The sequence below is a fragment of the Castanea sativa genome, chromosome 7 (genome assembly GCF_040712315.1).
Source record: "Castanea sativa cultivar Marrone di Chiusa Pesio chromosome 7, ASM4071231v1".
NCBI lineage: Eukaryota > Viridiplantae > Streptophyta > Magnoliopsida > Fagales > Fagaceae > Castanea > Castanea sativa.
This window is the reverse complement of record NC_134019.1, coordinates 2,779,904-2,802,511: the sequence shown is the minus strand read 5'-3', so window position 1 is coordinate 2,802,511 and position 22,608 is coordinate 2,779,904. Positions and strand designations below refer to the sequence as shown.

General features: G+C 32.6%; 2 protein-coding genes and 2 non-coding genes across 8 annotated transcripts; 2 read left to right on the top strand and 2 right to left on the bottom strand.

Annotated features, from left to right (window-relative positions):
• Positions 1–7,709: 7,709 nt before the first annotated feature.
• On the bottom strand, positions 7,710–9,965 carry LOC142642324 (protein SMALL AUXIN UP-REGULATED RNA 10-like). Of its 4 annotated transcripts, none has more exons than XM_075816679.1 (3): positions 9,688–9,965; positions 8,311–8,924; positions 7,710–8,078 (listed from the first exon to the last, which is right to left on the bottom strand). In XM_075816679.1, the coding sequence occupies exons 2-3, from the start codon at positions 8,782–8,784 to the stop codon at positions 8,064–8,066; spliced, it is 489 nt and encodes a 162-aa protein (XP_075672794.1). In that variant the 5' UTR covers positions 8,785–8,924; positions 9,688–9,965; the 3' UTR covers positions 7,710–8,063. The 4 variants fall into 4 exon arrangements, with proteins under 4 accessions (XP_075672794.1, XP_075672796.1, XP_075672795.1 ...); XM_075816681.1 differs by having other exon boundaries at positions 8,316–8,924; XM_075816680.1 differs by having other exon boundaries at positions 8,311–8,877.
• On the bottom strand, positions 8,887–9,080 carry LOC142605409 (U2 spliceosomal RNA). Its single transcript, XR_012839034.1, has one exon. It is a non-coding gene; the product is annotated as a U2 spliceosomal RNA (small nuclear RNA).
• A 4,338-nt stretch (positions 9,966–14,303) lies between the features above and the next one.
• On the top strand, positions 14,304–14,376 carry TRNAA-UGC (transfer RNA alanine (anticodon UGC)). Its single transcript has one exon. It is a non-coding gene; the product is annotated as a tRNA-Ala (tRNA).
• Positions 14,377–14,460: 84 nt separating this feature from the next.
• On the top strand, positions 14,461–18,247 carry LOC142642510 (uncharacterized). Of its 2 annotated transcripts, none has more exons than XM_075816877.1 (6): positions 14,461–14,793; positions 16,097–16,200; positions 16,987–17,093; positions 17,484–17,533; positions 17,647–17,729; positions 17,839–18,247. In XM_075816877.1, exons 1-6 carry the CDS (start codon positions 14,635–14,637, stop codon positions 17,951–17,953), a joined length of 618 nt encoding a protein of 205 aa, XP_075672992.1. In that variant the 5' UTR covers positions 14,461–14,634; the 3' UTR covers positions 17,954–18,247. The 2 variants fall into 2 exon arrangements, with proteins under 2 accessions (XP_075672992.1, XP_075672993.1); XM_075816878.1 differs by having other exon boundaries at positions 14,467–14,793; positions 16,133–16,200.
• Positions 18,248–22,608: the final 4,361 nt, after the last annotated feature.

The window sequence follows — 22,608 nt, the reverse complement described above, 5'->3', positions numbered from 1 at the left end:
CAAGGAACAATATAAAATTGGGGAGAGAATGAGCTTAAGAAGGGAAATTCTCTCCCCCCTTCACTTTTTTTCCCTTGTAAACCATAATTTTTTTACATAACAACATAACGCGAATAAATTTATACAAGCACTATTTTTTTTAAAAAGTTTTAACTTATGGTGTCTGCTCCTAATAGTAGCTCATTATCATCAGACCAAGACACCAATCGGTTTTTGGTATAGACGAGAATTGAGCCTCAAAATTCTTATCCAATTGAACTAACTAGAACTCACACAAATACCATTTTGTATCCTCTCATTTTTATTTCCAATCAAACAAAATAGCTTTTTACTCTCATTTTTCCACCTCTAATGAAATACATATTAGAGAAAATTTAAATATTTTCTTTCTTTTTATTAATATTATTTTTTCATCCTCATCATTTTGTTACAAACATATGGGTAGAACTCACCCTTGAAAAGTGGCTTACAAGGGAGAGGGTGCCCAAAAGCTTATAAACACATGGTTAAGCTTACACTCAACCAATGTGGGCCTCTAGGTCGCCTTTTCCGGGATCCAACCACAAAGCCACAACTCATTTGATCCCATATTCAATGAGCTACACCAGATTAATTGAGATGATGGTTGGCTCTAATACCAAATGTTACAAATTCATAGGCAGAATTCACCCTTGAAAACCAGCTTGTAAGAGGAGAGTGTCCAAGAACTTATAAATACCCAGTTAAATTTATACTTAACCAATATGAGACACTAGAATAATAACACATTTTTTATTCTCTTACTTTTTTTCATTCTCAAAACCAAACGGATTTTAAGTAGATAAACTTTAGAAATGGACAATGTATTTTAGCAACAAGTCATAGCAACAACAAAATAAAAAAGAAGAAAAACAGATATTGAATGCAAATTAATGATTTGCATATCAACGTTCGACGCATAATAAAAGGTGAACAATGACCCATGTTTTGTGTCGGACTCGGAGCCATAAGACAGGACTAGAGCTTCTTTGTAAAAAGAAACAAAAACAGATGCAGATGAATGGAACGCAAAATAGAATAGACAGCCCACAACATATTTAGTAGATCACGGGTTGGGGCTCCGTATGGGATGGGCCTAGTAGCTACAAAATGCCACCAATACCACAAGACACCGTCAGTTGTAGGGAAACACGGTCTGCGCGTACTCCCCACGCTACTCTCATCCTATGGATTAACACTCACTGACAAAGTTATTCTGCGACTATGCTCTTACTGTACTTTTTTTTACAACTACTTTATGTGGTAGATTGTCATTGTGTGACTGGATTACTTATGCATAAATCCGTTATTTTTTCTCTACAACTCGCAGTCTTCCACATTCGAGGTTTTCTTTGGCTGATTTTACAAGCTCCTAATTCCTGAGAAAATCTTTCATGAAATGAAGCTGATGATGATTAATATGTATGATATAATTATATATGATCATCCTAAAATACAAATGTCAGGCTAATCTCTTATCGTAGAATAGTAGTCAAAAAGTTTATGATAATTCTGTTAGTGAAATTTTGAATGGGTTAGTATTAATTTTACGCCGATTGTTGGTTTGTACTATTTGGTGTACACTAAACACACAATTAATGTCTATATTTTGTAAAGCCACACGTCCATTTAAAAAAATATATATATATATATATATTTCCACAATTTACCTTAAGTGTGTATGGTAGCGTGCAATAATCATTACTTTTAATTTATATAAAAAAATTGATTACGTGTGTGTTTGGCTCCAAATAAAAAAATAATAGTTTATTTTATTATTAAGCTTATTTTTGTTACTATTTATGGGCTTTATTGCACTTTTTGATACTATTTATAAGTCTCACTATACTATTTTAATTAACTTTTATTTTTATCTACAATATTTTTAGTAAAAAATTTTTGGTTTTAACAAAATAATCGGATCCTAACAAAACTGTATGTTTCTTATGAATGGAAGGTGTAAAAGTGGTGAGGTAAATAACTATATAATTTTGAACAATAGTATTATAATGATCGGCTTTTGAGCTAGCTTTTTTTCGTGGTTTATTTTTTTAACCTAACTTATTCAGCTGACCATGCTTTTAAGTAACCATGCATTTTACCTATAAAAAAAATTATTTTAATTCCTACCAAATTTGTGTAGCCGCTAGGCTACAAAAGTTGATAACCAGAAGACATAGCATGTGCTGTCTCAAATCTCAAATATAAACGCCCACGTTCTCACCATCATAGAAAGTGGGTTCTATGGCACACAGAGAAAAGAAGGGTCAAAGAAAAAAAGGCAGTAGCCTGCGACAAGCATGTGCAAATCAGCAATTTATATATATGGAAGGATGGACCATTCATTGAAGGGGCATACCGATGATGACGCCGCGGCTACCACTGCCATTGTCCTCGTGGGTCATTCAATATGTTCTTCTGGATATCCCTGGTTTTACCTTGCCCGGATTATAGAGAAATTGTGGTTCTGGATTTCACTATGAATTAAATGAATAGATCCTACCGTGAATATGAGAAAATGAAACATCATTTTTCGTACTGTAAAAGTATCTAAGAATTATTATTACCCCTCTGGAAGTTATAGTAAGAATTTTAAAAGATTGTAAACTCAATCTACACAATAACATTGTATTGTTTGTAAAAAAGATCATTTACATTTCACTTTAAATACTTTTTTTAAGAGAGTTTTAATCTATAGAGTCCGCTCTTAATAATATCTCTTTATCGTCAGATCAAGAAACTAATCAGTTTTTGGTGTAGACGAAAATTGAACCTCAGATATTTTATACAACTATTAGAGACTTTACTAGTTGAGCTAACTGAAATATAGTAATTTAAAATTTTAACAGTAAAATAAACTTTTATCGTTACAAATGAAAGACTTTTCTTCTCACTTCTCAGGATGTTGTTTGATTGACCTTACAAATTACAGTCAATTCTCTCCATGTTATCACTCATCAGTAGTGCAGCAACAATGTGGATAAGAATAAATGTTGTCCACATTTGTTGGGGAAGGAGTCACGCACCGAATTTATGTCAAAAGAGTAAAGCCGCAATCAATATAATATGGCACATGTTGATTTTTGCCATTCTTGGATAGGTATGTTATGAGTCATGACTCACCACCAACTCTAAAGTGAGTCCCTAAAATCTACAAAATCTAAAGGGTAAGAAGAGCTATCATATTCATATGCCAACAAATTAAAGCCTCTCGCAGCTGCAAAACTTGCTTTATCTTTCTGCAACGTGACTGACCCCCCTCTAGCTATATGACAATAGCTTGCCAGCCTAGCTTATGAATTAAGGAATGTTCTCTTGGAATTAGTTGTCCAGAGATATAGTTTCATGTGTTTGATCTGTCAGAGATTGTCTTTACTTTAGTGTTCAATTTTGAGGTTTTGAGTTTGATGTCAATTAGCTTAGGTATACATTACGCTTTGACTGGTTCATGGTTCATGGTTCATGGTTCAAGATGGTCATATAGCTAGTCTTTTAAAAAGCAAAAGTGCATTAGAAAGCTTATAAAAAAAAAAATTTCATTACACCATTAAAATATTTGCAAGGAATATGTTAGTTTAGAATGTATGTATTGTCTAAAATCTCAAGGTTGATTTAGTAGTTCATAAGTCTCATGTGATTCAGATTATAGATTTATGTAGCGTTTATGAATTGTGTTTATAGAGAGCACAAGTAGTATTTGGAACAAACAAATATACAATGTAATTCATGGGAGCCGTTATTGCCTAGTGTCTAATATATATGATAGGTTAAATTACTAATTTGGTTCTCTAATTATAGTATTAAATTTCATTTGATTCTTCAATTATTAATTGTGTCAATTTAGTCTCTTATTTATAATCAAGTCAATACCATCCTTGAATTTTTTCCTCCATTTAAAATTTAACAGTAAAATTATTAATTGAAAATTACTTGATTTGGAAGTGTTTACATTTTCTACAATAAACTTTTAATATAGGGTGTGGTTACCTCCAATATTTTTTTAACTAGAGGTTTTCTTTTGTTTTAAATATACAACTGCAAGTGGTAGTGAGTTTTAATATCCACATTTTATTTAATTAGTAGGTGATATGGAAGTTTCTCATTAAAACGAAAAGAGATTTCAGTTAAAAAAGTACTGAAGGTAACATACGTTACTTGATAGTTTCTCATTAAAATAAAAAGATATTCTTGTTAAAAAAAGTACCGGAGGTAACGTGTTATTTTTGTTAAAATTTAAATGGAGAGGGTATTTAAGGCTAAAATTGACTTTATCTTGAAAGTTAAGCCCCAAAATTAACACAATTAATATTTGAGAGACCAAATTGAACTTTACCTCATAGTTGAAGAACCAAATTTAGCCATTATAATTTGTGTAAATTACTGTCATGCCCATATTATATAAACAAATTATTTTAATTATTTTTTATAATGCCCATAAAATATTATATTAACAAACTAATATTAAGCTACCCAAATTAATATTACAAATTAGTTTTATAATACCCAAAAACAAAACCACAGGTTTCTAAATTTATTAAGAAAAAAGAAACAAAAACAAAACCGAAGGAAAACAAAAATACAAAATAGAAAAGGAAAAAATAAAAGAAATTACTTAGTAAATCTAGAATACACAAAAATGTTATTGATCAAATGAATATCCAATTTGGGACTTAACACGTACACTTGTAAATGAAAGTTTTTGTTTATATAAGTATTTGAAACTATAAGAAATATTATTATTCGGATCCAAATCAAAGAAAATGTTTCTGGCTATTTTCACGGTGACACCTCACAACTCATAACTAAACTTGACTAAACATGGTAAAGTAAGTCATTTTGCACCGACACACACACACACACACACAAACCCAACAAAGAACAAATATACAAATACAATACAATAACCAAACTTTTATGACCATAGGCCCAAAGAGCCAATATCTATCATCCACATGCTGGGCCAAAGGGCGTGTACAACGGCCTAATATATAAGAAGTGGTACGGGCCTAACACACACTACTAACTCTCTCACTTTCCCTCCACCAACCATTCATCCAGGTCATTAGCATATATTATATTTGTGTGTAAACAAATACATTTTTTTTTTTAATTCATGGACAGATACATTTAAAAAAATAACAATTATATATATATATATATATATAATTTAGAATCTAATTAGATCTAGACTCTTCTCTTTTTACATTCAATAATTTACTTGCTACAAAAATTTTAAAATTAGATGGAACACATGTGCAAAATTGAAATCCAATTAAAATTCAATTTAGAGTTTAATTGAATTTAAATTTTTTAATTTTTGCACCTAATAGTTCACTTGTAACACAAATTTAAAAATTAGATGAGACATGTGGTGCAAAATTAGACTCAGTTTAGAATTTAGTTGAATTTTCTCTTAACTTTGGCTATTAATATATATATTAATAGCCTGTCAAAAGATTAATTGCTTTTTTTCTTTCTTCATAAAAACTTTCTTTAAATAGATTATTAAACAATACCCTAAGGGCATTCGTTAGCATTTTTCATATATATATATATATATATATATATATATATATATATATGACTTATAAACTTGAATTGTTTTTAGTTATTAAAAAAAGACTCATAAATATAAAATCATTCAAAAATTATATTTTTTTGGTTTATTTATATTGGACTCCTCATTTTTTATACTAAATTAACTCATTTGACACAAAAATTAAAAATTTAGATTCGATGGGACAAATGTCACAAAATTAAACTCTAATTGAAATCTCATTTTTATATTAAATTAACTCACATGACACAAAAATTTTAAAAACTTAGGTTAGGGACACATAGCGTAAAATTAGATTCTAATTTAATTCTAATTTGAAATCTAATTGAGTTTTCTCTCCGTTTTACCTATTATTATATATATAGATTATATTATTGTTTGTATGAAGAATTTATTATGAATATACTAGTAGAAAGAGCATTTTCTAGGATTGAACAACATGGTTGCTAAGCTCCAAACTCATGCTCAAGCTGGAGAGCCTAGGCTTTCATGCTCCGCATCACAGGCTTTAAAGTTTACAAATTATTTTTGGGCTTGACATGGCAGTGTCTTAGGCAAGGAAAATCAAAACGTGTCGCGGAATGTCATTTTTCTAAGGGTTTGTTTAGTTGGAGGAGTGGAAAATTGGGAGGTAGAAAATGAGGAGAGGATAGAAAAGTGAAAGAATAAAAGAAATTTAGTTTTCTCTCATATGTGTTTAGTTGGAAAGATGATAAACTTATTTGTTTGATTGAGAAGAAAAATGAAAATGTGGTTTCTTGCATTAAACCCTTTACTTATTAAAAAAAATAAAATGAAATGATGGAAGATAAAGTTGGAATAAATTTACAATTATATCCTCATTAAATAAAACAAAAAAGTAACACATTTTTTTTATTAAAAAACAATTGTGTATGGATGCTTCAATTTTTTTTTAATAAATAGCACAAACCAAAAAAAAAAAAAAAAAAGAGCATAAAAAAAAAATAAAAACACTAAAACTGGAATCAGACAAGGGAAAAAGAAAAAGAAAAAGATAAAAATGAGGCATCATATTGGATAAAGCCCATGTGCAAATGCATATGGAAATTTTTGTCAATCAACAAAATTAGAACCCCCCCCCCCCCAAGTTTTCTCTCCATTTTCAGGTGGGCCTAGAGAGAAAACACCTCAGTCTCACCATCTTTTTTCCCTCTTCCCCTCCCAACCAAATATCCTGGAAGAAATTTCTTCTCTCTCTCTCTCTCTAAAATCTACCCTACCAAACATAGCCTAAAGGAATGCCCTCATAGACTCATAGTCACTATGAGTCTATGAGGGCATTCCGTTAAGTATCACAATGACAAAAATTAAGAATCACTATAGAGAAAATCAAATGTAAGCAATTTATTGATCCACATGCATATTCGAATGTCATGTTTTTCTTGGTACTACTTAATGCTAAGAAAGTAAGCAAATTTCATTCAAGGAATTTAAAAAAAAATAATAATAATAAAGCATTGTTATCTTTTGATTCCCATTACTACACGACATGTCCTTAATTAATTAATTTTTTTTTTACAATATTTTTATCGGATACACATGATTGTCTTCAACAAAGCCACCGCAATCCGCAACTACTAATTAAACAAATAATTTTTTTAACGACAGCATAATGGCTGTGATCTTGGAATCATGTGCATATTGAGAGAGAGAGAGAGAGAGAGAGTGCTCAATGGTCATTCAAGGCTTCAGCTTTAAACTATAACATTTTCACCTAAGGTGGCTTATCACAAGGCACATGACCATGACAAACAAAACACAACATACAAAAGACGATGATCTCTTGGCTAGGAAGGGATGAAGAATTTGTTTTAAAAACTACAAAACAGTTTCACACGCATTATTGGATCATGTGTACAAGTAATCTACCTCATTAGTCATGAATGATGGATGATTTATTTGAGTCCAAGACGCTAATAAGAGGTGAAAATAAGCTAATTGATTAGGCAAGCTAAATGGTCTAGCTGAGAACAAACCGACCCCATATTAACAAGTTGAAGAAACTTTGGTGGCAAAACACAAAGTAGAACTCTGTTGTGATATCATAAAAATGACTGCTCCACAGATCTAATGAAAATGAAGAGTGCCTTATCAAGGTTGCTGACAATAGCGATTGAATGAACTCGGAATTTTTACTCCAGAACACATATGGACATGCTTGCTTAATTAACAATTAATGTGTTTCCCATATTCAATCAAACATCAGATGTATATTCAAGGAGGTCACATCCCATTACAAAGAATAGAAAGAAAGGTGACACACTACCTCTCTAGCACCAAATCCAGACCCAATACATCTGAAAACTTTCTAACTAAAGCTTCCTAATCTTGTCACTTAAGAAAACGAAAAGAAAAAAAAGAAGAAGAAGATGCATCTGCAAACGAGAAGACCCCAATTTACACCAGAAAATCAGCTCTAAAATGTGGAGCACTAGAAAGATCAGTGTAACTACTTAGTCTTCAGTGGTTAGTTATTTTCCAGCTGCCAAACACCAAATTTCAAAGGTTAGTAAACATGGTTTATAATTCAGGGGCCTATATATGCTTAAAAGTAGCTCAATTGGAACATAGTTTAGAATTCAATGTAATGTCATTTATTACTTATTTACTTTAACTCAAATTTCAAACACATCCAAAAGGCAATGAGATACTATTAAGGAGAGGAAAATGGGGGAAATTTTACTTAACAAAAAAGGAAAATTAAAGAACCTCACCTCACCTGAGCTCTTATCAGGGTGAGCCTTCTGATGGGTCTCCATGCACTTAATAAGGAACTTGAAAGTCTCAGTATCGCATGGTATGGTGAGCGCGCCACTATGATCAAACCCAAACTCCTCCTCAGCCTTTTCCAGCAACACCTTGAACAAGGAGTGGCTAAGATAGGTAGTGGGAATGATAAACCTCCGAAGCTCTGGTCCAACATAAACTGCCAAATAACCTTTGGGGACATCAGGTGGCGGTTCAGGGCTGTGGCAGCCATCCTCATCTGAATCACAATACATAACATTTGTTAGCCTTTTATTGATTGCCGGCGAAATACCCCCATGATTTTGATCAGGTTCATCAGGTGGGGGGGGATTGCTAGCCCTTGAGCCAAGCGTGACAGATTGCCATTTCTGGAGGATTTCCTTTAGCCTAACAATCTGTCGGATTCCTGTCAACTTGCCATTGCTACCATTGTAATTCATTGCTAAACGTTCACCACAACACCCAAATGAATCCCAAGATTGAATTCTGAGTGTTTGGTTCCAGATGATAAACTCTCATCAGATCTTCTACCACTACATGTACACAAATACATGAGTTTCTGTGCGCATAAATGAAACATCTGAACACAAAAGCCATGTATAAGATGAAGATAAGTAAACACAAAGCTAATAATCCTTCCATCTCTGTTTGTCCACAAATTTATAGGATCCACATTTTTAAATTTATAACAACAAATACTACACTTGATCTTAGCCAAACGGCCTAAGAAAAATATGTATACACAACAACCGTCATTAGCCCCCAAAACATGGACTCAAGAACCAAAATTTCTATTAAGAATTTAAGATAGTAATTAATCATTTGGCACCAGCTAACAGACCCCTTTTAAGGGAAAAAAAAAAAAATCTATCATAACCCAAGAAATGCCTCTAATAAAAATGCAATAATTATTCAACACCATAAACTATATAATTGTCTAGATTTCTACAAACTATAATCAATTGGTGAAATATTACAAAACCTAATTATAAATTAATCTGAAAAACCAAACCTTTTTGGACTTTGAACAAGCATCACAATTTATTAATCTCTTCTATTTAAAAAAAAAAATCAAAATTTATTGATCTGCTCACCTCAAAATTTCATTAGCCAATCAGCATTAAAACTCAAATTATGTAAACACAAAATGAACCAAATATTGACAAAATTATAGCTTTATTGATCAAACATGACCCCACCCTCATTCTCTGACATTACCAGACATACATACATACATACAAACAAACAAACAAACAAACATCATTAACAACTTGATCTCATAGATCCCACAAATCATATAATAAAACAGATCACATATATTCACATATAATGAAAAAGGGTACCTGGAAATGAGGCTAGATGAGAAGCCGAGGAAGAAAAGCCATCGTTGAGTGGCTTCGGAGGGGAGGGTACGTAGTGGAACGCAGAGAGAGACACTGTTTAGAGAGAGAGCAAAAAAAAAAGATAGAAAATTTGGAGAGAGAGTTTTGGTTTATCTTAAAACGGAATCTCAAAGCAACGGTTGAGAGTGTTTTTCACTTATTTTTTATGTTTAATGTTTTTTTTTTTCCTCGTATTCTGAGGAGAAACGTTACCTCTTCCGATTGTTTCGGACCAGTCTGTGTTTTCTGTTTTATTTTTTTGTATTTATAGCTCTAGATCAGCTCAACCATGTACGTGTCACTATCATATGTTCATATCATGGTATTAGCTTAGCTACCTCTCAATCCATGTCTTCTCTCTTCTGGGTCCACTAATCATGTATGTTTAAATGAGTGACACCTTTTAATTTTGGAACAATTTTAGTTTCGAATTGGTTTGAAGCCTCTTTTTTGGAGTGATTAAAAAGTCTATTTATATGATTTCTTTTTAACGTGCGATTTATTTATATAATATGTAAATAGTTTTATAAATCATGACGTGATAAGTTTGGAGGATTCCGGAGATCGAAGACTAAAGATTGAAGACAGAAGGGATAGTCTAAAGTTGCGTTTAGGATAAACTTATATTTGATAACTTTTTTTACTATTTGACTTATTTTTGCTACTATTTATAGGTTTTATTGTACTTTTTGATATTATTTATAAGTCACACGGTACTATTTCAACTAACTTTTATCTTTATCTATAATATTTTTAATAAAAAAATTTCAATTTTAACTAAATAAGTTGTTCACAAATAGACCTTAATTAAATTGAGAAAAAGTTGTCCTCTAATTTTATTTCTTTTGATGGGGACTAGGCTCTAGGCATGCTTGGGTTGGGTCCTTGTAATGATTCTTCCCCGATGGACAATGTCCTCTTTCTAGGCCCTGGTACGAGGCTTAATCAGTAAGTCACATGGAGACTGGAGTCCAAAAAAAAAAAAAAAAAAAACAGGTACATCACATGGAATATGGTTGCTTCTTCATTTTTATTTTTCGGGGTAGTTGCTATAATATAGATGGAATAGAGTAAAGGAGGAGTCTTTGAGTTGCAAAATTCAAGTGGAGAACCCGTGATAAGTAAGGTTTAATAAAGAGGAAATGAAGTGAGACGTTTGACTACTTACCGACTGACTATGACATTGTATTTGCCTGTTTGGTTAGATAATAGAGAGAAGAAAGAAGAGAAAGCAAAACAATGGAAGAAGTACTGGTGATAGATTGGTGTGTTTGGAATTTTTGGATTTTAGTGAGAAAGTAATTACTAATTAGGGGAAGAACCAAGAAAGAAAATAAATTTTAGTGAAAAAGTGATGAGCTATGGAGAAAAGTTCCTGATAATGTCCCTTCTTTCTCTTTTCAATGTTCCTCCAACCAAACAAAGGAAATACTTTCCTTTCCCTTCATGATATTCCTTTCAATTCACTTTTCTCTTAATCAAGTGCAGTGATTGTTAACCATATTCAAAGAGGTAAAAAAAGAAGAAGAAGTTAGTAATCACACAAATGGAGTTTCTTTTTCATAAGAGAAAGACTTCAAAAAAAAAATCAGCCATTTATAAAAGAAGTAATATTTTTTTATAAATTATCTCAAGACTTTAAATTAGTTGAATCCAATAAATTCTCTCTAGAAATATTTAAAAAAATGTATGATCTTTTCGAACCTTAATTTTTTTTTTTTTTTTTTTTGTGATTGATTTTAACTCTGGCATTTTTACAAATATCATCTTTAGATTTGGTACAAGTGTCATTTTAATTTTTGGAGTTTCAATTTAAGCAATCAACCGTCGGATATTAGGTTTGTGACAAATCAAACTTTTTGTTAGTATATTTAGTTTTTTTTTTATTTATGAAATGAAAATTTTATTCAAAAGAAACCAACTTACAAGGAAATAAAAGAGGCAGCCTCCCTTTCTACGTGACTTTACACATTGAAGGTTCATCCAAAAAAAAAAAAAGAAAAAAGAAAAATACTTTACACATTCAACATGGGCCAAAAGAACCAAACCAACTTTGATTGTGTTTGGATTGCGTCCACGTCTGCTTAAACATTTGCATTTACGTTTTATCCTAGTCGGTATGTTTTTTTAGTGGATCCGTGCACTGTTCACGGGACCCATAAATACTTTTTTCAACAAGTACTTTGTTGGTATTTTTAGTTTATTTATTTATGAAATGAAATGAAAATTTTATTCAAAAGAAACTAACTTACAAGGAATAAAAGAGGCAGCCTCCCTTTCTACGTGACTTTACACATTGAAGGTTCATAAAAAAAAAAAGAAAAAAAAAAAGAAAAAGAAAAAAGACTTTACACATTGAAGGGGCAACAACACGGGCCAAAAGAACCAAACCAACCTTGACTGTGTTTGGATTGTGTCCACGTCTATGTAAACATTTGCGTTTGCGTTTTATCCTAGTTGGTGTGTTTTTTTAGTGGATCCTTGCACTGTTTACGGGACCCGCAAGTACTTTTTTCCTGTAAAAGCAATTTTAAAACTGGGTCCCATGGCATTATTCACACATTTAAAAATGATTTTGCTACAGTGTTTTCAGTTTTTAGCAATAAGTGGTATCCATGAGTAGCCATAGGGTCTGTTTATACTATTTAGCTAATTTATGAGCAGCCATATCAGCCTCACCATAAACCTAAATAAAAGAAGTTGAAACTAGAGAGGAGCATGCCACATGAACAGCTTTGACAAAATGATTTAGCCTCCAAGGAATAGTATCCCTAGTAGATGAGATGGAATCAATACATATCTTAGAATCACTTTCTATAATTACATGTGAAGCATCATAACAAGCTGTAAGACTTACTGCCCATAGTATTGCCTCCATCTCAGATTGAACAGGGTTGGTGGTATTCATTTTCTTCGATTAAGCAAAGAGTAGAAGATTAAGGGCTTGTTTGGTTTGTTGTTTGGTTTGTATTGAGGTTGTATTCATTTTTTATTTTCATTTTCTATACTTAGATCTTGTACTCATTTTTTGTTTCCATCTATTTTTTTGTTTGACATCATTTTCTACTTTGTCTACCACTTCACTTTTTTTTACAACCACCAACACACAGAGAGAGAGAGAGAGAGAGAGAGAGAGAGAGAGAGAGAGAGAGAGAGAGAGAGAGAGAGAGAGAGAGAGAGAGAGAGAGAGAGAGAGAGAGATTTCTTTGATGTGACAAGTCAATGATAGTGGGACCTACTAATTTGATTTTTTTTACAAAAATGTCACTGTATTCTTTTTTAAGAAAATGAAAACACCAAAAAGTTGTATTTAGTTTTTGTATTCAAATCTTATTTTTTTGGACACTAAAAATGAAAATTGAAAATTGAATACAAATACAAAACTAAACAAGTTTTTAGTGGCGGATCCCACAAAAAATTGAAAATGGATACAAGATATACACTTTTTTTGCTCAAACCAAACATGCCCTATTATGTGATATGTACATGGATTCTATCATATTGTCAATAATTAAATTATCACTTACATCAAATTCCAAGGGTGATGTTTGTAAAAATCCTAACTTTTAAAAAATAAAATAAAATAATCTAGATGAGTGAGTTATAAACAACTAGCCTTATTACACGCACTTTGCATGTGCAATGAGCCTTTTTTTTTTTTTTTAGTCTAGTGTCATTATTTTCCATTCATCTCAATTTTTAGAAGCCTGTTATTTTATTATTTATTATTAAATTTTTGGATAAGTTTGTTTTGAAAATATAGATTAGTAGGAGAGTGTCCTATTTTGTAGATATTTTGAGTGAAGTTTGAGATATATTTTTACCAGGTTATTCCCAAGTTTTGTCCTTGTTAAATGTAGGGTCTAGGGGTATTTCTGAATCACATAAAAGTTCAATCCAAAGAAGAAAAGCGTCTTATAGATAGTATATATGAACCCAAAAATAATTTCAATGTACACTATCTTTTTTTAATTTTTAAATTTTTAAGTAATGTACACTAGCTTTGATTCACAACATATTTATGTGAAATTGTGAATAGCTCTAAAAGACTATATGCTACAGCTTTGACAATAATCTTTTTGGCCCAAATGATTTAATAAGCTTCTTCCCTACCTAGATATCTCTTGTGGGTTTATCATTTGTGTATTTTTTTTAATTTTATAATATAAGATAGAAATCATATTCTAATCTAATCTAAATATGCGTGTGTGATACTCTCTCTTAAAAACTTAAACCTAGTCTTTGCCTCCTATAATCCCATAAGAACTTATACTTATTGAATGATTATCATACTAAGTGTCCGTTTGGTATGATTAATTTCGCCAACTTATTTTACTATTCAGCTTATTTTTGTTATTATTAATGGGTCCTATTGCACTTATTGGTATTATTTATAGGTCACTATTTCAACTAAATTTTACTTTTATTTACAATACTTTCAACAATTTTTTTTTAATTTTAACAAAATAAACGAATTTCAAACAAACTTGTACACAGATTCCTCTTATGAATTTATCATTTGTGTATCTTGCTCACATGAAAAAAGTTAAAAACTCAATTGCTAATATTGTCAACACGGGGATGTAGCTCAAACGGTAGAGCGCTCGCTTTGCATGCGAGAGGCACGGGGTTCGATACCCCGCATCTCCATTACATGTTTTTTTTTCTTTTTTTCTTTTTTTTGGGGGTTTTTTGGGGGAATATAATAGTATTATTAATTTAAGTTTTAGCTTCGAGTTTTGAAGGTGCTTCGCGAACACGGCGAGGAAGCCCTGTCCTTGTCAAAAGAATAAAACCCAGAAAAAGAGAACACCAAATTTCTTAGATTTGCTAACAGTATAAAAATCCAATTTCAATATATATATTTTTTGTAATTTATATTCCAGAGTTTTAGTGAGAGCAACGATTATGTTGCTTTCTAAAGTTTCGAGAGGTGGACTTTGGAATTGGAATTGGATGCTTCTTCGACAGCTCTCAACGCCCATAACTAGAGCTGGATATATACAACGGCCTTACGGTTACAGTTACAGTTACAGTTACAGTTACACCCACTATTTGCAACCGCTGGTCAGTTTCTAGTTTCTACTTCTACTCTTTTTTTATTTTTTTTTATTTTATTTTTTCACCATTGCATTTGATGCTTCACAACAAAAATGCATTCATCTAAAATAATTTAACTTTGACTATAGACTGTGAGTGCTCTTTACTTCTCTCTAACTAATTAACCAAGCTCTCGCTAGCTGGTCATGTTAGCTTAGTCTATATAACAAACACTAGTCATATAACTCATAAAATAGAAAATTCTAGGAACTGTATTAATCACATTAAGCTAGTTGTGTGATTTGTGTCGGGGCTCCGCTCAGCGGGTTTAAACTTTTGGGACAATTGGTAATTTATTATGGTACAAGTGCAGGTGGTTTTGGGTTTGAACCCTGTCTGCACTTTACCTTCTATTAAAGAAAAAAAAAAATTTTGGGACGCAATGGCTTGATCAATTTGTCAAATCAAAATGAGCAAAAGAGTATTCGATCATTCACTACCTTCATTTTTCAAGATAAATCAGATGTTGTTGTTGTTGTTTTTTTACTCATATAGATTTTCTTTTAAGCTTATTATTAGTCATTATGCCCTTGGCGTTTCGACTAAATTTAGCATCGGCCTACAAGTCTGTAGTTGTATGGATAAAGAATGGGATGTGCTACTTATCAGATAAAAAAAGAAAAGAAAAGAATGGGATAAGCTTGCATATCTAGGCTGCAATGCCATGGCCTTGTCCTTCTATTGCTATCGCTGTGATTCTAGAAATCTTACTCCTGCAGTTTTATGTTTTAGATACTGTTTTTAAGTGATACTCTCTTTCCCTTAGTTTGCCCGGAAACGAGTTCAAACCTGGAATTTTCATAGTGTAGGAATGAAACAGTCTTGTTGTTTGTCCATCATAGATTCAAATTCAAGATTTGGCTGAGCAAAGAATCTATGTAGTGATTGTGCTCTGGGACAGTTGTGATGAAACTACAAACCTAGTTCCATTGAAAGATGTTTATCTAGCCTTTGGAGTTAGTTTGGAAAAGATTCAAGAGTGAATTTATGAGTTAAAGCATTCCATTTTCTGACATAGAAGTGTACATTGCTGTCATTGCATTATAAAATTGTACAGAACTATTCAGAATATTCTGAATAAATTGGAAATTGTAAGAAATATATGAGATAATACATAAATTAATGCATGTATACTGGGGTTAAGATGGTTAATTGAAAAAGTTGCATAGATCAGAGGTTCTTCACAATTTGGATGAGACTGTTTCTACTCATAAAGTAATTATTGAAAATTGCACGATTTCCTTGTTCTTCAAAACAATTTGACCCACAGACAGAAACTAAGGTGGTCCAGGGTTCCATATTTCAGAAGCATCATCATTTTTCTACCACTATCACTAGCAATGCATCTAAGGAAGGAGGTGAAAAGAAAGAATCGTAAGTTCTTCTTCTTCTTCTAAGGCATTGTAAGAACATGGAATTTATAATTGTCACGTTTATTATACACCACTAGGGAATAATTTAGTGCCATATGGCCCTCAAAGAATGAAGTAGATGATCTAGATTTGCAAACACATTTTATGCTAAGTAGAATTAGTTCTTCCAAAGAAGATTCATTTTTTGATGTAGCACTACTCCAGACATGATTTGGCATAGCTTGAATGTATTTGTTCTGTGCTGTGTAAAAAATGTTAAATTAACATTTTGGCTCGCAGGTAACACAGGTAATTCTTGCTTTGTGCGCGGGAATTCCCCACATGATTTGGCATGTGTTGGATAGTGCCAGATGTGTCCAGAATTATTCTTGTGGCAAAGTAAATGGACTTGTTCCAACTCAGCTAATCTAGTCGACTATGGTTAGGGCTGTAGGGGGATGATAATAGGATAGAAAAATATACAAAAGTAGAAAAGGTGCCTCCACTCTTACAGTTAGGGGGGGGGGGGGACGGGTAGTTGGGAATTGGATAAGCAACAGTACTAGTAGCGCATATGTTGTCCCTATTCTTGCATTGGGTTGCCTTTATCTTAATTGCAAACTATATGTTTATGTGCATGTTATGCTGTCAACCATTATGAGGATGGGTATTCTAATTGATGAGAGTACACTTATGGCATCTTTGAATAGAATGTGTTAAGCATCCAATGAGACATCATTGCTCTACCCTCTACCTTTCCTCCACTTCTGATGTGCCTTTCTTCTTACCCAGATGCTTTATGTTACAGGATATCTGTCACATTTGTTGACAAGGATGGAGTGGAAAAGCACCTTAGGGTCCCCATAGGAATGTCTATGTTGGAAGCTGCTCATGAAAATGATATAGAGCTTGAAGGCAAGGATTCTAATGCTTATTTAGTTCAGTATTTTGCACCATTACCTTAGCCTAATTTAGTTCTCCTATGATTAATGTCATCTGAGGTAATGGTTTTAATGAAAATCATTTCTTATAACTCGGGTATCTTTGTAACCATAGCTGTACTCTTGAAAGACGTGTCAGTTTGGATTACTTACCACATGTAACTTGTTTGAACTGTAACATGGGACTTTCCCCAGGCCTCTACTTCCCACCTTTCATTCACTTTGCGTTTCTTCTTGGGCTGAAGCTTTTACTTTTAGTGGCACAAAACTGGTGGATGAATCATTTTTCCATGTCAATGATTTTTGTTTTATCTCTTTGATCATTTGATACAAAATTAATGCTCTGCTTTTAATGTCATATCAGGAGCATGCGAAGGTTCACTTGCCTGTTCGACGTGTCATGTGATTGTGAAGGTATGTTCTGGATATATGTTTCAAACAAGCATTCTTTTGGGCTTTTATTAGTTTTGGGTTGGTTGTTTTATTTAGCTCAAATTTGGGGGGCTTACTATTGAATTTTATTACAGGACATGGAGTATTACAATAAGTTAGAAGAACCTACTGATGAGGAAAATGACATGTTGGATCTGGCCTTTGGGCTTACAGAAACGTTGGTTCCTTTTGCATGAACTTTGCAATGGGAATTTTTCATTACCTTCAATCTTGATTTCTTCCTTTTTAAGGCACTCTGATTTAATCCTATGTTTGGGATTTTGCAGATCTCGTTTGGGTTGTCAAGTGATTGCAAAACCTGAACTTGATGGAATTCGTTTAGCTATACCTGCTGCCACACGAAACTTTGCCGTTGATGGGTATGTTCCAAAACCACACTAGAGACATACAAGGGCACTGGAGAGTGCTTACTGATAGTATAGCGTGTAATCATCCCAATTTTGTAGTGCCTCTATTGTATTTGATCAATGAGAATTGATTGATCTCTGTTCATTGTTTTTCTGTTGTCTATTGTTTTATAAAGGTGCTAAATTAACACAACATTTTATAGATGACATGCTCATTGTGGTGCCAATTTAACTTGGATGATGTTAGAGAAGAGCTGATTTTTGTAATGGCTGAGCGATTAATTTAAGTTTTATTCTTATTCTTCCAGGATAATTTCATTCTTTTTAAGGCCAAAATTTATACACATCTATGTTATTCTTTCTCTCTCTATCTCTCCTTGATTTTCTCTATCACATTTATGCATAAGCAGGTGGTGTATGATTTGCATTATTGTCGTAACATCCATATACTTAAGTTAATAGTCAGCTAGAGCAAACCAGTATCCAGTTCACTACTTAGAAATGCAGCATAGGTCGGTGCGACGGTGACACAATACATAAATGATGGTCTCAACTTTAAACTGTGTCTGAAACTCAAGAGGATGGATTCACCAAATGATATAGTATTCCTTTTTCTTTTCTCCCCCTTTTTTTGGTGTGTGAATAATGCGCATCTTTCATTAACTAAACAAAGACCAACAAAGGAGCAATCAAACTGACAAGGATTGGAGATGAAAGTAGGAACACTGCACTTGTTACAGCAAAAAGAACTTCTAAGGCTAACTGCAAGCTTTGCAGAGGCATGAGCTGCAGAATTAAACAACATCCTGACCCAGCAAAATTTACAACGAAAAAACAACTTACTAAGGTCCAAAATATTACTGATCATAGTATGAATGGCCCAGTCAGTTTGAGCACCCTCAACAACTAGGGAATCAAAAAGATATCTAACACAACCACCAACCGCCCAGGGAGACACCAAAGCAGCAAACACAAGCAAAAGAAATTAAGTGGAAGCCTCCAGATATGAATGGTTTCAAGACAAACTTTGATGGTGCCATGTTCAAAGACTCTGGTGAAGCAGGTTTGGGTGTGGTGATCCGTAACCATGAAGGGGAAATTATTGCTGCATTATCTGAAAGAATACCACAACCGCCTTCGGTCAATTGTTTGGAATTACTAGCAGCCAGGTGGGCTGCCATTTTTGTCTAGGAAGTAGGTCTTCATGATTCCAAATTGGAAGGAGACTCGAAAACTGTCATCAACTCTCTTCGAAAAGGTGATATGTATCAATCTTCTTTTGGTCATCTCATTAAGGATACTCTATTCTATGTAAACTCCTTGAGGAGCTCTAGTTTTTCTCATACCTATAGGCAAGATAATTCTGTAGTTGATGCATTGGCAAAGAAAGCTAGATTTTGTTCTGCTTTAAATGTCTAGATGAAGTCTATTCCACTAGATATCAATACTTTTGTTTTGGCTGATAAACATTTTTCTTAATTAATAAAGCCTATCAGAACGGATTCTCAAAAAAAAAAAAAAAAAACTAGGAAATCAAAACAAGCTTTGGCATCTCCATTGATAAGGATATGCATCCACTCCTCTCTAATAGCAATCTACAGAGCCTAAAGAATGGCGGTTGCCACATCTTGCAATGAGAAAATAGCTATGAATCTTGGTCCAACCCTTGATCACCTCACCATTGTCATCTTCGGCCACCATAGCTAGGGTAGTGAACTCTTTGAAAACTACAACATTAAAATTAAATTTAAGGGATATGTTAACAAGTACCGTGCAGTGCTTGTTAAGGTCTTTCTAATGTGGGTCCTATGTAATAAAAAAAATGAGATAAATGAAAAAAGAGAGACATAAAAGTATTTATAAAGCTGAAAAAATGACATAAAGTTGCAAAAAAGTCAAAAAAATTGTCAGAAAAAAGTAAAAAAAGTGGTGCTTGTTAACACAACGCTTAATTTAATCTCACCCTCAATAGGGTTCCCAAGAGTCCAAGACCCCAAATCTTCAGTCACCACACTGGCCTTGACTTTAGCTACAATCAGAGCATAATCCTTCACTCTATTCTCATTGTTCATAATAGTGGCCATAAGATTGGCCTAGCCACCATTATGGACAATATGATTTTCTAAAGCACCAAATAGAATCCAAGGTGTGAGCCATTTTCAAGGAACACAGTGAGGTCTCTTCCCTAGGGCCTGGCATCAGCTGGTTCTAGAAATCAACAACCAATCTTACGATGTCCTCATTAGAAGTGATTGGAATACTGCACTCATGTTAGATAACTTAGATTCGCCTAGCTGAAGAATATTTGCAGAATAATGAATACTAGACTCCACTGCATCCCCACACAGGACACAGTTTGAGTCACAACTACCTATTCTCAGCATAATGTTCTCTTTTGTAGGCAGAGACTTTGAACAATCCTCCATTCTCCAGAGCAACATCTGGGCCTTGAGCTTCCATAGTTTATGCCAAGGCCCAACAGGGGAGATAGGGTCTCTTAGGTGTTTTTGGCTAACCTTACATGCATATTTCACAGAAAAAAGCAATCTTGATATCCTTTACCTAGATTAGCTTCTTAGGTCTTGGCCTCAAAGAAATTGGGATCCTAAGAATAGCATGTATTGACTTAGGTTCAAACAGTTAATATTACGATTCTAGCCGTGCAGATCAGTGTTTATAAGACTAGATACCATCATTGAGATCTACTAAATGAAATCATTCACCACCTAGGATTTCAGTGCAATCAGTTTAACAGATGAGATACATCAAGGAGTACCATGTCATTATACTTTGTGAGTAACTAATAATTTTTAAATCATTGCAATTTGGACTATCAAAGAATTAGAAACTTAGTTAATTGTACTTTGACACCTGTTTAGCCATTAAAAATCTCTCCACATCCTATTATAATAAAAAAGAAGACTCTTCACATGAAAGCCTATTTATATTTTAGTGTAAAAGAACTAAAAAAGCAGTATCGTTTTCAACAAACTATGTTTATCTTCCAAGACTTCTACAGTTTTATACTTTTTTTTTACCTAATTGGTGTCAATCTCAAAATATCACATTCGATTCACATAAAGGGGCTTTTTGTTGTTTAGACTTTAGATATGTCCAAAACGCAGGGTACTTGAGTTTCTATTCTTTTTTAATTAATGGAGACCAGTCAAAATAAAAAAAAAGTATCATTATTTTTATTTTTTTTGAGTAAGAAAGCCCGTCAAAGGCATGTACATCATTTGCAACAACGTGACTATGGGAGTAGGGGCTCCCTCTACCCAGATCTTATCTACACCATGTGAAGTGAACCCTACCTGTACTGTTCTGTTCCAAGAACTACAAAAATTGTTGAAATTTAACAAAATTGAAGTTCTATCTTTTATCTAAAGAGACAAAAAATATTGAAGAATCTACACTGCCTTTGCAATTCTCTGACCAAGTGCCACATACTAGCCCAACAATGCTCCACTTTATCAAGTTTCTAATTTCAAGTAATATTCTTAAACCAAGTAAATTATAGATGTGAAATCAGTTTTTTCAATCCTAGTTGTGAAATCAAATTGATTTAACTAAAATTTCGAAACTTAATTTGAAACTAAGGCACGGGCGGCGGCACTTATTGTTTAGGTTGTATTGATCTATGATTAGGGTGTGCAAGATTTTAGCTAATGTATGCAAAAATATTTTTAAGAATAAAATAAACTAATAAAAAATTATTTTTTATATATAATTATTTTTTGAGTTTAAGGGGTTCATTTTGTCATTTTAGTTTAAAATATTTTTATAAAAATAATGACAATGGCATAAAAATGAATAAAATAAAATGGCCACATCTAGCCACACTGACAATAATAGAAAAAAAAACTTATAATAAACTATCATATAATGATTTAAAAATATAAAAACTCATAGAAGTTGTAAAATTTCATATATTTACATTTATTTTATGACTCGATATACTTACATTTTTTTTTTGTATTAAATTTTATTTAATATAAACTTCTTAATGACCCCTGAAGAAAATTAAGGGAGCCGCAGCGACTGAATTAAGGTCAAACTTTTGACCGTAACTATAGTTAAACTTGGAGGTTATAATATAAGTATCCCCAAATAATAAAATTACAAAATGAGAAGAAAACAAAGTTTGTCATAATGGTGAGATGAAAGATCACAATCTCCACTTTTCTGTTAACAACTAGAACATGTTTTTTTTATATTGTCTCTTTAATAATTGACGAGTAATTATACCACTATAAATTATTTTATAACATTTTTACAAAATATTGATGTGGTCAATTTTTTATTGGTTTTCATCTAGACCTACAATTAATATCAATTTTTCATTTACCAGTAACTACTCTCACTACATCAATAATTTATAAAAAAATTTGTAAAATAATTTGTATTTCTAGTATTATTTATATTTGACATTGTAGAGAATGTAGAGCATAAACCTACTCACGTATTTGCATGCATATAAATTTGGAATGAAGCAAAAGCGAAAATTTGGTTGCTTCATTTATTGGTGAAAATTGAAATTGAAATATGGAAACAGGAAACACACACGTAGATGAGATGAAATAAATAAAGAAGACCCTACTAATAATTCTCGAAGACGTCTCAGCTACTTTGCTTGGTTATGAAGTATTTCCTTTACCAAATGGGGGCGACTATCCTCTCATATTTATG

What these genes read in the sequence shown, in the direction of transcription:
- LOC142642510 (XM_075816877.1), top strand. Translation starts at nt 14,635, where the DNA reads ATGTTGCTTTCTAAAGTTTCGAGAGGTGGACTTTGGAATTGGAATTGG. An exon ending in AAATGATATAGAGCTTGAAG is followed by an intron (nt 17,094 to 17,483) that starts GCAAGGATTCTA and finishes ATGTCATATCAG; the next exon opens with GAGCATGCGAAGGTTCACTT. An exon ending in CGTGTCATGTGATTGTGAAG is followed by an intron (nt 17,534 to 17,646) that starts GTATGTTCTGGA and finishes ATTTTATTACAG; the next exon opens with GACATGGAGTATTACAATAA.
- LOC142642324 (XM_075816679.1), bottom strand. Translation starts at nt 8,784, where the DNA reads ATGAATTACAATGGTAGCAATGGCAAGTTGACAGGAATCCGACAGATT.